The sequence below is a fragment of the Lepidochelys kempii genome, chromosome 4 (assembly GCF_965140265.1).
Source record: "Lepidochelys kempii isolate rLepKem1 chromosome 4, rLepKem1.hap2, whole genome shotgun sequence".
Taxonomy (NCBI): Eukaryota; Metazoa; Chordata; order Testudines; family Cheloniidae; genus Lepidochelys; species Lepidochelys kempii.
The window spans coordinates 137372603-137389590 of NC_133259.1; the positions used below are offsets into that span (position 1 = coordinate 137372603).

At 42.6% G+C, this 16988-nt stretch overlaps 1 protein-coding gene across 4 annotated transcripts in view; it reads left to right on the forward strand.

Annotated features, from left to right (window-relative positions):
- EXOC6B (exocyst complex component 6B) overlaps positions 1 to 16988 on the forward strand; it is a 450651-nt gene that overhangs the window by 231892 nt on the left and 201771 nt on the right. For all 4 annotated transcript variants that reach the window (XM_073343016.1, XM_073343018.1, XM_073343017.1 and 1 more), the window contains exons 9-10: positions 15405 to 15488; positions 15645 to 15691. In XM_073343016.1, the coding sequence (XP_073199117.1) occupies positions 15405 to 15488; positions 15645 to 15691 (131 nt within the window). The remainder of the gene's footprint in view (positions 1 to 15404; positions 15489 to 15644; positions 15692 to 16988) is intronic.

A 16988-nucleotide genomic window follows, 5' to 3' on the forward strand; every position in this document is an offset into this window, starting at 1 on the left:
AATTAACACTCTGATCTGGAGGGGAGGGGTGGAAACCGATTACAAAGGCCAGGCTTGTTAATCAGAATGTTTACTCTCTTCAAAAGTCCAGGCCCCATGGCTCCATAATCTTTAGTGATCAGATTTTTTTCCCCCTAGTATTGCAGACTGCTGCTGGCCCCTGCAGGGGAAGTTCTTCTTTGGGTCAGGCCTGGGACACGGCAAGGAGGAAGTGCCAAGACAAACATAGGTTACAAGGGCCATCACGCTAATAAACAGAGCACTCGTTAGTCAGAAGGTCAGGCAGCTAGTCAACGGCTTGGAACAGTGACAGCAGTTAGCACAGGTTCATATTGCAAGCAAATGGAGTGAAAGCTCGTTTTGAGCAGTCTGTGGAGTTTGGCAAGTGTTTCTGTGTGGGGATATTAAAATATTGATACAACTGGGATTCCCTAAAGCAGCTTTCCTTTTCTGCCTGCTGCTTGGTTTGCTGAAACTCCGTGCTAACGCTCTTCCACACTGCTACTTTTTGCTCTTTTAAAAAGGTAAAGATGTGATGAAGTAGTACTCATCTGTGTGACTGGAATGCCATGCATTGGCCTTTTTGTCTGCTGCCTGGCAATTTCCAGACTTGAACAGTAGGGGGCATCTTTTACTCATGCTTCTTTGGTTTTGTTTTAGTGTCGCTTGATCTATAGGGCCGTCTTTAAAAAGCAAATAGAGCATTTGACCTGCTGTGCAAATTAGCCATATGGTGAAGTGTAATATCCCGCTGACCCTCATTACAGAGCACTATGAAAAGCACTCCCCTTTTCACATGCAAGAATATTAAAGTGGCCTTTTCAGCATTTTCCTCCGTATAAAACTGTCTTCACTCCCATGGCCAGGCAGTTAAAAGGGAACTCCAGCTGCAGCCAGGATGGTGAAATTAAAGGCTTTACCCCGTCTAAATGGAAAATAGATATTCCTTCCTATAGACTGAACTGAGAGAACAATGCTCCACTGCCATCCCATCAATAAGAAGGGATAATGCCCCTATTTTCTGAGAGGAGGGAACACAGGTCCCTTTTAGAGAGTGGCTGCTGTGAAACCATCCCAAAGGGGGGAGCTTTTTTTTTTTAAAGAAACTGTACTGTCGAGTTAACCTATTCTTGGCTTTATCCTCAGAGCGGTTGGAAGCAAATCAGCAACTGAGGTAAGAAAACTGGTGAGTCATACAATAGTTAGCCATATGAGAGAAGCCACCATCAGGTCCAAGGAGATCCACTTTCCAACTGTGACTAGTTGCTGTTAGGCTGACTTCCATCAAGAGAAACTTCTTGTGCATCTTCATCTCTTTGTAGAAAAACTGCTGTAAATTCAGTCTAAGACGTGCACCCCTCCCCCACCAGCACAAGTGTATGCTTGAAACCAGAGGTGAATTAAAGCTTTTCCGGGTCTACCAGAGCTTTGCAGCCCCATCTGGAGAGGGATGGGAAGAAGCTTCTCTTCAAAGTCCTTGATCTTCCTTCCAGGAGAGGTAGACCAATCAACTCAGACCATCTCCAGCTGACTGGCAGCAACAAGCTGTGTGCGTTTTGCTGTTACCTGCAGCTACCTGATTAGCACTGTCATATGTTGCCTCTGACCATAGAGGCCAGATTCCAGGGAACTTACTTCAATCTGTACCTTGCTTAAAACTAGTTAAAAAAATAAAATAAAGTCAAGGAGCTGAAGTGGGTGGGAAGTGACTGATACAGGGGACTGGAAATTGGATGTGGCATTCTTCCCCACTAAGTCATCTGTTTGAGTCTGGCCTGGGTTGCTAGGGTCTGAAAGTGGATACTATCTAGTCTGGCTTGTGTGACGTTGAGTTGGTGGGGGACAAGAGGAAATAATTGAACAAATATTGAGTATCTATAGAAGGCGCTACAAGGAGGAGGGGATGTTTACCTGTGCAGTGTCCAGTGCACAGTTATGGACCCTCTAAAAGAAAGAAGAGAGGAATTAAATAAAACCTCAACAAACTGACTTGCACAAAACACTACAAGTAAGGGAGTCAGCTGTGTGACCGAGGAGACTGGCTCTCTTTAGACTGGAGGGCTCAGGACAAGAGTGTGATGGGAGAATGGAAACGCTAATGATTTATTCTCGTCTTGAGGGGGTCTCCAAGCACCTCACCAACTTCTCCTACATTCATATATGCAATTTATGTCATGCTTCCCCATATGTTTCTAGCAGTTTTCCTCTTCTTACGTGCCAAATGACTATCACTTCCTTCAAATCTTTCCTTAAAACACATCATGCTCTACGAAGTCTTTTGGGGATGGTATCTGCAAGATTCCAAAATTTCTGCACTAACTCAAACTGGCACTGTGACAAGGCGCATTATGCCTGAATGGTTTTCCTTGTGACTGAGCTATTAGTTATCTACTGTAGTTTGTTACAGCCCTTTGGGGAAGGGACTGTGGTTCTGGTTCTGATTTTGCTTATACCAATGTAAAATCAGAGTAACTCCATTAAAGACAATGACATTATGGTGGGGTAAAACAGGAGTGAGAGCAGACTTGGACCCTGTGTCTCTGTTAATCATAGGACTGGAAGGGACCTTGAGAGGTCATCTAGTCCAGTCTCATGCATTCAAGGCGGGACTAAATATTATGTAGACCATCCCTGACAGGTGTTTGTCTAACCAGCTCTTAAAAATCCCCAATGATGGAGATTCCACAACCTCCCTAAGCAATTTATTCTGTGCTTAACCACCCTCACAGTTCAGAAGTTTTTCCTAATGTCCAGACTAAACTGCCCTTGCTGCAATTTAAGCCCATTGCTTCTTATCCTATCCTCAGAGGTTAAAGAGAATAATTTTTCTCACTCCTCCTTGTAACAACCTCTTACGTATTTGAAAACTGTTATCATGTCCCCTCTGAGTCTTCTCTTCTCCAGATGAAACAAACCAAGTTTTTTTCAATCTTCCCTCATAGGTCATGCTTTCTAGACCTTTAATCATTTTTGTTGCTCTTCTCTGGACTTTCTCCAGTTTGTTCACATCTTTCCTGAAATGTGGTGCCCAGAACTGGATATATTGCTCCAGTTGAGGCCTAATCAGCACAGAGTAGAATGGAAGAATTACTTCTCGTGTTTTGCTTACAACACTCCTGCTAATACATCCCAGAATGATGTTTGCTTATTTTGCAGCAGTGTTACACTGTTGACTCATATTTAGCTCGTGATCCACTATGACCCCCAGAACCCTTTCTACGGTACTCCTTCCTAGGCAGTCATTTCCCATTTTGTATGTGTGCAACGGATTGTTGCTTCCTAAGTGGAGTACTTTGCATTTGTCCTTATTGAATTGAATCCTGTTTACTTCAGACCATTTCTCCTGTTTTTTCACGTCCTTTTGAATTTTAATTCTATCATCCAAAGCTTTTGCAAACCCGCCCAGATTGGTATCATCTGCAAATTTTAGAAATATACTTTCTATGCTATTATCTAAATAATTGATGAAGATATTGAACAGAACTGGTCCCTGCAGGACCCCACTTGATATGCCCTTCCAACTTGACTGTGAACCACTGATAACTGCTCTCTGGGAATGGTTTTCCAACCAGTTACACACCCACCTTATAGTAGCTCTATCTATGTTGTGTTTCTGTAGTTGATTTGCACCATTGATTTGCACTAATTGATTTGCACCATTGTTATTTGCTCCATTGTCTTTCCGGGTACTGAAGTTAAGCAGACTGGTCTGCAATTTCCCGGGTTTAAAATATTTATATGGTGCTAAATGCACCATTGGCACTCAAACACATGTATTAAAATAAGATCCAAACTATCCACGGGTATCATTTCAGCCAGTTCAAGGTGATGGTTAATAAAGCCCAGCAGCACTACTCGATGGGGTAGAGAAGGAAGCGTATACTGTATCTAGTTAAAACTGGTGGAGGAGTTTAGCCTGGCAGAGTGTAATCTCCAGCACTGGAGTTTGGCGAAGACCATAGCATCACCAACTCACAAAGAGTGTTCTGGGATTGTAAATGGCTAAAAATGATCGGGGCATTTGATCCCAATCCTGCAAGTCTGTTGTTCGTGGAACTGCTGTTGTCTTTGGTATTAATTTTGTGCACAGAGAGTTTGCAAGAATGACCCTCAACTTCAGATCACCCAGTTAATTTCTACCTGTTACTTCAGGTAATTTGAAGGCAGGTACAAAAATCCTCTTATTTACTTACTTTTGTGAACAGTTGTGTAAAGCTCAGAGTGGGTTTTGTAACGATGGAGCTGATCTCACTTTTGTTTTTGTTGAGATGCTGTGTAAGTCTCTCAAAGAAAATGAAGGAGGGGGAAAGTCTGCGTGGAACTGAAAATCACCATGGAGCAAAGTCTTAGCAAGGATCAAAAAGCCAGTGAATGCCAAAAGTCAATTTAAGAAGAGCCTGAGCCAAACAGTAGCAAATACTAAATACATCCATAAATCCAGATGGGAGCATGCTCTAACTCAGGCTCATCACTGATGAGCGGAAGATCAAGTTGATTGTTAACCTGTTTACTTTAAACCAAAGCTGCGGTATTTAGAATGAGATAAACTGTGGATAGAGGATTCCCAGTGCTATAAATTAATGGCGCTTCTTTTGGATTGGAAACCTAGGTGATTCCAAATCATTAGAGGACTAATTTTGTAGCCACTCCATAGATACAAAAAGAAAAGGAGTACTAGTGGCACCTTAGAGACTAACCAATTTATTTGAGCATAAGCTTTCGTGAGCTTCAAGCTTATGCTCAAATAAATTGGTTAGTCTCTAAGGTGCCACTAGTACTCCTTTTCTTTTTGCGAATACAGACTAACACGGCTGCTACTCCATAGATACAATTCTTATCAATGTTTATAGCAGTTGTGCTTGGGGAGCAGGTACAGAATCAAACACTAATTGACTATAGTAGGTAGGAAGGCTGTGCTAAATCTTTTAGTTTGAAATACCTGGACTCCCTGTAACTCTGGGTTCAAATCCCAGCATGACTAACCCAGCCCTCCCACCTTCTGAGGTGCATAAATAGCAAACTGTGCCATTTACTTTGACTCTTTTGCGTGAGATCTCACAGAAGTCCTAGCTGGTCTCTGCAGATGTTAAAGGTGATATGAGGATTAAAAAATACTTGTAAAATGCTTGGAGTGTCTCAGCTGACAATCACTGCATCCGGGCAAAGTGTTATCACTACCATGTTTTACACAGTGACCTACTGCTCTTCAATGATTAGTACATTCTGTACATGGGACGGTTTTCTGTTTCAGGGTTAACACCACTTAAACCTCTGTTATCCTAGGGAGAAGTGACATGTTCAGCATGTTTTGGATCCAAAATACCCTTTGCTAGGCATGTAGTTGTGAAACTTCTGAGAAATAAGGGAGCCGTGCATTAATGATTTGAAATGGCAGGAAAAATAAATGAGATGAAAATGTATATTAAAGAAAAACATGAAACTTACTGTAACTATCCTCATGTAATTCATAACTGGATGCACTTTCACCTCTGCTACCCCTTAGCTAGAGCTTTTTTTTTGATTCCTTAAATCTTGCATCTGCCTTCATGTGATTATATTTCATTTTCCCTTATGGCAGCTGATGTGGTGATCATCAACAAGTTTAATTATCTGGCGCTCATTGCCAAGTTTGTGAACTGGATGCTCCAAAGCTAATCTGAAAAATAAAGTTCTGCCCAGTAATTTTATAAAACATATGGTGTTATTGATGGCTTTTCCTGGACCGGTGATTAGAATAAATGTGCAGTTTGTGACTGTAATTTTGAATCTTTGGCTGCCTGCTTGAATGGTGGGGGGCAGGGAGGGAGAGAAATCTGTTCCAATCAAATAAATCTCAATAAATGAGCAAGCATGTGTGGTTTTTTCCCTCTTTTCTGGGGACTGTCTACCCCAGAGACAGGCACTGAGATATAAAAAACCATTTGCACAGACAATAGTCTGCTTTGGAGGAAAGTTTTCATAGTGAGTTGCAGATCCTCTGAAACATACCTTAGAAACCTCACTCTCTGTCCTGTAGCTGCTAGTTGATTCAAGATGTGTGGAGTGTGAAGATATTTTCAATGTGACTTCTGTTTTGTTAGGCCACTAATATTTGTCTTTTTCTATTTTTAAAAAAGGAGATGAATAGATTTTGCAGATATGCCCAATGTATTAGTTATTGAGTATTAAATTTATGCAGAGTGAAACAGCTGCTTTTAGGAACATTTGCGGGAGGGATAAATAATGAAGAGGACAGATCACTGATGCAGAGCAATCTGAATTGGGCACAAGCAAACAGTGTGTGTTTTAATATAGTGAAATGTAAATGTATATATCTAGGAACAAAGAATGTGGATCATACTTACAGGATGGGGGATTCTGTCCTGGGAAACTGTAACTCTGAAAAAGATTTGGGGGCCGTAGTGGATAATCAGCTGAACATGAGCTCCCAGTGCATCTCTGTGGCCAAGAGGGCTAATGCGATCCTGGGATGCACAAACTGGGGAATCTCAAGTAGGAGTAGAGAGGTTATTTTACCTCTGTATTTGGCATTGGTATGACCACTGCTGAAATACTATGTCCAGTTGTGATGCCCACAATTCAAGAAGGATGTTGATAAATTGGAGAGGGTTCAGAGAAGAGCCAAGAGAATGATTAAAGGATTAGAAACAAGCCTTAAAATGGTAGCCTCAAGAAACTCAGTCAAAGAGAACATTAAGGGCTGACTTGATTACAGTCTATAAGGACCTACTTGGAGAACATATATTTGCTAATGGGCTCTTCAGTCTAGCAGATAAATGTACAACATTATCCGATGGCTGGAAATTAAAGCTAGGTGAATTCAAACTGGAAATAAGGTGTGTAAATTTTTAAATGTGAAGGTAATTAATCAGTTGAACAGTTTACCAAGGTTTATGATGGATTTGCTATCGCTGGCAATTTTAAAATCAAGATGGAATGTTTTTCTAAAGGATATGCTTTAGGGATTATTGTGAGGAAGTTTTCTGGCCTGTGATATATAGCAGGTCAGACTAAATGATCACAGTGGTCCCTTGTGGCCTTGTAATCGATGATATGACTAGAAAGAAGCTGAGAACATTTGTGACTGACAAGAAGACACGGAGACCATCTATAGAAAAGATCAGATGAGTAGTAAAGCGATAGGAAGGGCGGCAGGACAACATGAGTTGGTCAGTGATGCTTTAATAGGCTCTCTGTGCAATCTGGTTGTTGAACAGCCTTTAGATACTAACATGATAGCATTTTAGAAAAAGAGAAATAGGGACATGAACAGAAGTAACCATTAGTAATGACACTGTGTAGTGATTATAAGGGAACAATATAAAATATAGGTTATTCGTTGCCTATGGCAGTTCTGTCCTCCATATTGACTCATTTATAAAAGATTTAAAAATACACAAACCTGGAATATTGCATTCATTTCTGGTCACCTTATTACCAGAACAATTCTGATGTATTAGAGGGCTTTCACAGAATAGAAACAAATATAACTTTTGGAGGGCTGACTACACTGAGGATAGATCAAGAGTGAAAATATGTATAGTTTAGCAAAGCAACAACCCAGGAAAAACACACTTTCTAATATATGGGGAGTGCAGAACAAAAAAAGGAATGAGAAACTGTTTAGGGATGTACAGGGGAATATTATTAAGAGGATGGGATGAAATTAAGAAAGGGGGAAAATGTTGGTGGAATCATAGAATATTAGGGTTGGAAGAGACCTCAGGAGGTCATCTAGTCCAACCACCTGCTCAAAGCAGGACCAATCCCCAACTAAATCATCCCAGCCAGGGCTTTGTCAAGGTGGCCCTTAAAAACCTCTAAGGATGGAGATTCCACCACCTCCCTAGGTAACCCATTCCAGTGCTTCACCACCCTGCTAGTGAAATAATTTTTCCTAATATCCAACCTAAACCTCCCCCACTGCAACTTGAGACCATTATTCCTTGTTCTGTCGTCTGCCACCACTGAGAACAGCTGAGCTCCATCCTCTTTGGAACCCCCCCTTCAGGTAGTTGAAGGCTGCTATCAAATCCCCCCTCACTCTTCTCTTCTGCAGACTAAACAATCCCAGTTCTCTCAGCCCCTCCTCATAAGTCATGTGCCCCAGCCCCCTAATCATTTTCGTTGCCCTCCGCTGGACTCTCTCCTATTTGTCCACATCTTTTCTGTAGTGGCGGGCCCAAAACTGGATGCAGTACTCCAGATGTGGCCTCATCAATGCCGAATAGAGGAGAATAATCACTTCCCTCGATCTGCTGGCAGTGCTCTTACTCATGCAGCCCAATATGCCATTCGCCTTCTTGGCAACAAGGGCACGCTGCTGACTCATCAGGAATATCAGGAAAGACTTCCTGAGAGAGCTCGGTTTATGCTTTGGAATAATTTCTTCGTTCACATTACTTGGGATGTTTTAAAAGTTGGCTGAACAAGGTTCTGCAGGGAACAGTATGGCATTGCCTGTGAGATCAGTGGGATGAACCAGCATGTCTTGTCTATCTCTGATCTCTAGGATCTCTGTTCAAATTTGTCTTCCAATTACGGTGTCTCTCCCCCCCCCAGCCCTTCAAATCTAGGACTCAAGCCATTTGATATATTGAAATATGGAGGCATTTGCTTTCTGAAGTATACGAAGTATGGCAGTTTGCGCGGGATAGAGAGGTTTCATTCAAAAATGAAGAGACCTGTTTATGGATAAAGCCACAAGTCTCAATACTCGGTTTTAAAGTCAAGCAATAACACTTCCACACATTGTGTCTCTGGAGTGATTTCCAAAGGGAAATCGTTTGTCAGTCTTAGCCTCTTCTTACGTTGGAAAGAAAGGGAGGGAACATTGTAAAGCTTCCTCAAATATTTAATCTTCAACACACAATTCTCGCGCCCCCCCCTTATTTTATTGTGTAAAATAATTGCTGATGGGCAGAGTATTTAAAAAAGACAAATAGAAAATATTTCAGAAAACAAAGCTGGCAATTTAGCTCCCAAACACTGGGTTGGGGAAAGACAGATGCTTGGTTGCACTGGCGGCTTTTGAGTGAGGTAGGCTTTCCTTAGTGCTCTTCTGCAGTGAGGTTCAACACCAAAGGCACCTTCTGTACAGAGCCCTGTTGCCTAGGTAGTGTTTTTGGAGGGTAATGCCCCAGAGCACGCACAATGAGAGTGTGACCTTGTCAGAGCTAGCAGAGAGATTGTGGGAGTCACTAGGTGACTTGAGCAAAAAGGGGTATGGGATGCTGGGAAGATGGAAGAGTGCACTTGAACAGGTGGCTGGGGGAATGGTAGGAGAGGGTAAGGGCAATATTTGGGACTCTTCCTCATCTTTTCCCTTAGAATGTATGGAAAGGAAGGAGAGTTCTTAGCTGTGCATCTTGAGGGATGAGTAAAAGTGTGCCTTGGTTGGGAGCTATTCCGAGCAGAAACTTCATCGTGGATTAAGTTATTCTTTAAGTTACTCTTTAAAATGTCTGACCAGTTTCAAATTGCTGTTGTGGTCCTAGTGACTTGCGTTTGAAGACTCCAATAAGCCCTTGAGGTCACCTCAAAATCTCACCTACATTGTTTGGTGAGATGACAACCTCTGTGTACAGGAAATAATTGGAAATTAACCACCAATTGACTCTCAGAAGATTCTGTATAAAGCTATCGCAGTGGCTGGTTTCAGTGACCGAAGGAATCCCGTGTACTGCCTTCCGCATTGAAGATTGCACCTAACCTCATCTGTTTGCACTTCCCAGAGGGTGCTGTACGCTGCTGGAACTCACCCAGTCAGTTGAGGTTGCTTTTCTCAGTAGTGTTTTTCGGGAAGGAAAAACTAGAATATAATGTGAGCTTGCTCTGTGAATTCAATGTTAACAGGCGACTGCCCCATGTTAGTCTGAGTGGTTTCAATCAAGAATCTGAATGATGCTGTCAGAGGTGTGTTTGGTAGGTTCACCCTTTGAGGTAGTCAGTAGAGAGACAAAAAGAAAAGGAGTACTTGTGGCACCTTAGAGACTAACCAATTTATTTGAGCATGAGCTTTCGTGAGCTACAGCTCACTTCATCGGATGCGATGAAGTGAGCTGTAGCTCACCAAAGCTCATGCTCAAATAAATTGGTTAGTCTCTAAGGTGCCACAAGTACTCCTTTTCTTTTCACCATATTTGTGGAGAGGAATCTAACTCTGGCCCATAATGAAGATACAGTTGCAAGGTTTGGTCTTAAAAAGTGCTTGAATAATAGCCATCGGATTGCTGCATGGCATAGAGGAGATGCAGAGATGTGTAGAAATTGTTTCAAAGATTCTACAATTAGCATATCGTAATTTGTACTTGTCACGGGCCTCAAACTTTTTCACATCACAAACACCCATTGTAAGGCAGTTAAACATCATTATGCCACTAATAGAGATTGCAGAAATTGAGCCATAGAAAAGTTAAATGACATGCGTAAAGTGACGGGGCAAATCATTGGTGGAGTTGGGACAAGAAGCTTGGTTTCAATACTGTCATCCCACTCACTAGGAGGTCAGAGGAAATGGATAGCAACAATAGCCTGACAAATGTCTGTGTGTTTATGATAGGTTTCAGAGTAACAGCCGTGTTAGTCTGTCTTTGCAAAAAGAAAAGGAGTACTTGTGGCACCTTAGAGACTAACCAATTTATTTGAGCATGAGCTTTCGTGAGCTTATGATGCAAGTCTGGGAGCTAAGAAGTGTGAAGATTTTTAGCGCTTTAGGTAGGGGCACCATTTGCAGTTCCTAAGAAGGAGGCTAGTCCTATTAAATCCCCAGATGGCACCTTTCTAAAGGAAAATTCCATTGTAAAAAAAATTGCTCAATTTTACATTGAGTTTTGGAGTTTCTCTGCCTTAGTTTCTTTCCACCTGCAAGTATGAAGCTGATGTTTCTAACACTGATGACATAACAAACAGGAGTCGTCAATGGGGAGTCTACCTGCAGAGAAATGGCTTCCATCCTCACAGAGGAGCTAGGTTGAGGTGGAAGGGGAGGTCTGAGACCTGTGGTTGCAGGAAGGAGCTGAGTGTTAAGGGTGTCTCTCTAAAAGTTCTAAAAGAAGCTGTCAACTAGATGCAGGCAGAAGTCACTTGGTGAAATTCTCTGGCCTGTATTATGCAAAAGGTCAGACACTAGATGATGATAATGGTGCCCTCTGGCTTTGAAGTCTGTGAATCCCTGACTTGCAATCCTATTATCCCACACCAGCTGATAAAATGAAGGGAGAGCATGAGGGGACAGATGGCAGTAATGTCAGAAGACAGAGAGGATGGGACATGGGGAAAGACTATTCCTAAACAGCTTCTGGCTCATAAATGCCTCTCTTTGAAATCATAGAATCATAGAATATCAGGGTTGGAAGGGACCCCAGAAGGTCATCTAGTCCAACCCCCTGCTCAAAGCAGGACCAATTCCCAGTTAAATCATCCCAGCCAGGGCTTTGTCAAGCCTGACCTTAAAAACCTCTAAGGAAGGAGATTCTACCACCTCCCTAGGTAACGCATTCCAGTGTTTCACCACCCTCTTAGTGAAAAAGTTTTTCCTAATATCCAATCTAAACCTCCCCCACTGCAACTTGAGACCATTACTCCTCGTTCTGTCATCTGCTACCATTGAGAACAGTCTAGAGCCATCCTCTTTGGAACCCCCTTTCAGGTAGTTGAAAGCAGCTATCAAATCCCCCCTCATTCTTCTCTTCTGCAGGCTAAACAATCCCAGCTCCCTCAGCCTCTCCTCATAACTCATGTGTTCCAGTCCCCTAATCATTTTTGTTGCCCTTCGCTGGACTCTCTCCAATTTATCCACATCCTTCTTGAAGTGTGGGGCCCAAAACTGGACACAGTACTCCAGATGAGGCCTCACCAATGTCGAATAGAGGGGAACGATCACGTCCCTCGATCTGCTCGCTATGCCCCTACTTATACATCCCAAAATGCCATTGGCCTTCTTGGCAACAAGGGCACACTGCTGACTCATATCCAGCTTCTCGTCCACTGTCACCCCTAGGTCCTTTTCCGCAGAATGTCAAACTTGTTGTTGACTTAAAACCAATTTCAGCCCTGGTACAAAGTGGAACAACTTGATTGACTTCAGGGGATTTGCCCTAGCTTAAGCCAGGTCTGAGTTAGTTTATACCAAGTCTTAGTTTGTCTTTTGACCTTCACTAAGGACAAAGGTATTGTATATGTTCTAACAAATAGAGAACCAATGTTACAAACCTGAAAACCCTGTGTTCCAAGATCTACGTCAGGGGTGGACAAACTTTTTGGCCTGAGGGCCACATCGGGATTGTGAAACTGTATGAAGGACCGGGTGGGGAAGGCTGTGCCTCCCCAAACAGTCTGGCTCCCGTCCCCTATTCATCCCCTCCCACTTCCTGCCCCGTGACTGCCCCCCTCAAGTCCCCAACCCATTGAACCCCCCCGCTCCTTGTCTCCTGACCGCCCCCTCCTGGGAACCCCACCCCAACTGCCCCCTCTGGATCCCGCCCCCTCTGGATCCCACCCCCTATTCAATCCCCCCTGTCCCCTGACGGCCCTGCCCCATCCAACTGTGCCCTGTCCCCTGACAACCCCCCAGAACCCTCTGCCCATTATCCAGCCCCCCTGCTCCCCGCCCTCTTACCATGCCGCTCAGAGCGGCAGGAGCTCGTAGCCCTGCTGCCCGACCGGAGCCAGCTACGCCACAACGCTGCCCAGCAGGAGCGGTGGGCCAGAGCGCGGGCAGCGCAATGAGCAGAGGCTGCGGGGGAGTGGGGACAACGGGGGGGGGGGGCTAGACTCCCCAGCTGGAAGCTCGAGGGCTGGACAAGATGGTCCCGTGGGCCATAGTTTGCCCACCTCTGATATAGGTACACAGAGCACATGGGTGACGATATCTGGAGGGGCCTCACAATGAAATCAGCGTGGCTACATTTTACCTAACCTGCTGGAGCTCCATAATCTACACACAAAGGAGGGTAGCGTGTGTGACTGCACTGCTGGTAATATTAACGGCATAAATTTCCTGAGAACCTTTTAATAAAGGGGCTGTTAACTCAAACTCTGTTTGTACAATAATATGGGGAGGAGGTTTATGTGTGGGAAGTATAGAAACAATTGTTTGGCTTTTTAATTCACTTTCTCCATTTAAACAAAAAAGACCCAAGTCTCTGGTTGTGCGTGGAGCAGACTAAAAATACTTAGGAGGAGTTGTTCTTATTTGTTTTGTACAGTATTTGAAAAAAATGTTTGGTCTTTAACGTGCAAATAGAGACGCTGTCCCTGCCCTAAGGATTTTGTAATCCAATTTCAGATGTGAAACAGTAAGAGGGTGAAAAGAACAGGAGGACTTGTGGCACCTTAGAAACTAACACATTTATTAGAGCATAAGCTTTCGTGGGCTACAGCTCACTTCATCGGATGCATAGAATGGAACATATATATATATATATATATATATATATATATATATATGTGTGTATATGTATACACACACAGACAGATAAGTTGGAAGATGCCATACAAACTGTGAGAGACTAAGTAGTTAAGATGAGCTATTATCAGTAGGAGGAAAAAAAAAAACTTTTGTCGTGATAATCAAGATGGCCCATTTAGACAGTTGACAAGAAGGTGTGAGGATACTTAAGGAAATAGATTCAATATGTGTAATGACCCAGCCACTCCCAGTCTCTATTCAAATCCAAGTTAATGGTATCTAGTTTGCATATTAATTCAAGCTCAGCAGTTTCTCCTTGGAGTCTGTTTTTGAAGCTTTTCTGTTGCAAAATTGCCACCCTTAAATATTTTACTGAGTGGCCAGAGAGGTTGAAGTGTTCTCCTACTGGTTTTTGAATGTTATGATTCCTGATGTCAGATTTGTGTCCATTTATTCTTTTGCATAGAGACTGTCCGGTTTGGCCAATGTACATGGCAGAGGGGCATTGCTGGCACATGATGGAATATATCACATTGGTAGACTTGCAGGTGAATGAGCCCCTAATGGCGTGGCTAATGTGATTAGGTCTTACGATGGTGTCACTTGAATAAATATGTGGACAGAATTGTCATCGGGCTTTGTTGCAAGGATAGGTTCCTGGGTTAGTGTATTTGTTGTGTGGTGTGTGGTTGCTGGTGAGTATTTGCTTCAGGTTGGGGGGCTGTCTGTAAGCGAGGGCTGGTCTGTCTCCCAAGATCTGTGAGAGTGAGGGATCATTTTTCAGGATAGGTTGTAACTCTTTGATGATGCGCTGGAGAGGTTTTAGTTGGGGGCTGAAGGTGATGGCTAGTGGCTTTCTGTTATTTTCTTTGTTGGGCCTGTCCTGTAGTAGGTGACTTTTGGGTACTCTTCTGGCTCTGTCAGTCTGTTTTTTCACTTCAGCAGGTGGGTATTTTAGTTTTAAGAATGCTTGATAGAGATCTTGTACGTGTTTGTCTCTGTCTGAGGGATTGGAGCAAATGCGGTTGTATCTTAAAGCTTGGCTGTAGACAGTGGATCTTGTGGTGTGTCCTGGTTGGAAGCTGGAGGCATGTTGGTAAGTATAGCAGTCAGTAGGTAAGAGGGTGGGGAGGGAAGGATGGTAACAGAGTAAGGTAGGAATGCTAAGGGATAAAACAAGAAGGTGCTGCAGTAGCCACATAACCTGGGCAGAATTTGGATGTCTTGATGCCTCAATAAGGGGGATTCTGAGGATGCTCAGAAGTTTTTTTTTTTTTTTTTTTTTTTTTTTTGTGCTGACTGGATGGCCACCCTCCTGGATGTGGACAAGATGAAGCAGTCACCAAATGATAAAAAAAATAGAAACTCCTCAAGTTCCCTTGTGAGGGGGAAACCACTCACCATGTGTAGCTTAACTGAGGTAGCTTCCTTTGTGTCAGGTGGGAGAGGCCTGTCTGTATAGAACTGTAGGACCAGAGCTCTAGTCCTAGATTTTTAGGTCTGGGTTTTACTGAGGGTGCTCAACTATAATGGTGGTAAGGGACATGTAAGTGTCTAAAGGAATTTCTGTAACCTTTTTCCAGCATTGATTGTTCCTTCTCACAAAAGGTTTGCTTGTTCTCTCTTGAAATGATTTCATTTTCCACTATGCCTAGGTTTTTTTGACGTGTGCTAAATCTGCTAGAACTGTGGTACAGTAAGTGTGCTATGCAGACGTGGATGCTCGCAGAAATGCTGCACAGTAGTGTTGGAAGAGTGTGTGTCTGTGAACATAGCAGGCTTCTTCAGAAATACTTGTGCCAAAATAGTTACCTGTATAACTATCCAGAACAAATTGGTATTTGGATCAAGCTTTTTAAAGGAATGTTGACACTGATGTCAGAAAAAAATGGTGTAAATCAACTTTTAACATGTAAAAGCAGCAGTTGTATGTGGAGGTGATTGGGGTTAACTCTAAGGCCAGGAACTTGACTTCATTTGATCTGTTTTTCAGGGTGCCAGAGAAACCTTTGAGAACTACTACAGGAAACAGAGAAGAAAACAGGCTAGACTGGTGCTTCAGCCCCCCTCAAATATGGTATGACTGTCTAATAGCTTTAGTGATCAAAGAGACTTTGCCTAATAAAGGAGCAGCACATTATCTCTGCACATATTGTTCTATGTGTGTGGCCTCTTGTTCCCAGTTGTACTGCCCTTCTTCGTTTTAAACTTTGTTCCCTTTTCTTTGTTGCAGCACGAAACTTTAGACGGCTACAGGAAGTATTTTAATCAAATTGTAGGGTAGGTATTCTTTTTATATACACATTCTCGAAATATGTGTGTGCTGTGTTATTGAATAGCACACACAAAAAAAGGAAATGTTGATCTTTCTGACAATTCTTTTTAGGAGCCAAAACAGGAAAAGTGTGGTTTGTGCTTCCTAAACATTTAAGAGGAGAGTCATATTTTACTGCACCCATAAACCTGTGCTGTGTCACTAGTGCAGGCTTTCTAAAGACTGAACAGTTATTGTGCACTGCTTGCAAATTTCACAGTGAGTTCAAGAGAGTAAACATGTTTTGTGCACGGTGTATGTCAACTTGCTGCTATAATGAGATGAATAGGCCAATCTGATTGAATTATGCAGATGTTGTAATCCTCTTGATTATAGTTCTTTGATATCCCACTCCTTGCCTCGCTCAGGAAAGGATGTTTGCTGGTGTGATCATTCAGCCTCTATTCCTGTGGCTTAAAAAATGAGTTAGTTACTGCTGCAAACTACAGTCTAGCAACAGTCTTCCAAAAAATGGCCCGAATTTGAGTGAAGAGAAGATAAGGCTGCTGCCCCTGAAAAGATGGGATACGCTGGAGAAATGTAATCAACCAGGGTTGAATGTAAATCACAGCATGCATTTATATCCATCTGAGCAGCAAACATTAGTAAAATGTACACTGATAGCATCCTGACACTGATTTGTAATACCTTAATGGGCTTCCTCCACTGAGCAGATATTTTTATATAATCTAGGGTTTCTGTCTTGAGCTTTTTAATGGCTTGCGCGTCACTTATTACTCCTTGTTCTGATTTGGCAAAAATATTTGGTAACTAGAGATTGGAGTGGATTGATTGGACTCTAGAGGGATAATTCAAATTAGGGGGGAAACCTAGTGATATAATAATGTGGCTAGGAGTTATGCCTCCATATTAATAATAAAAAAAGATACTTTGTATCTGTAGATTTCCTTTCATTTTAGGATTTCAAAGTGTTGTAAGACTGTCCTTATTTTAGCCATGAACAATACTTTATGGTGGTTATAAACAGATAAACAGGGATTTATAATGAAGATATTAATTAATTAATGTAGCAACATGAATAATGCAATGTGTTTAGACCATCTGGGGTCCGATCCTGCAAGGTGCTGTGCACTTTAGCCTCAGTCAAAAAAAGTACTAAAACATGCTTAATTTTAAGGACATGAATAGTCCTGCTGACATCAGCGGCTGATGGACAGCGTGCCTGGAGCAGTTGGAACAGGTTAAAGCTGAAGTTGCTAGCTTTGCTTCTGGTTTAAATATATGGACTCTTCTGTGTGACTT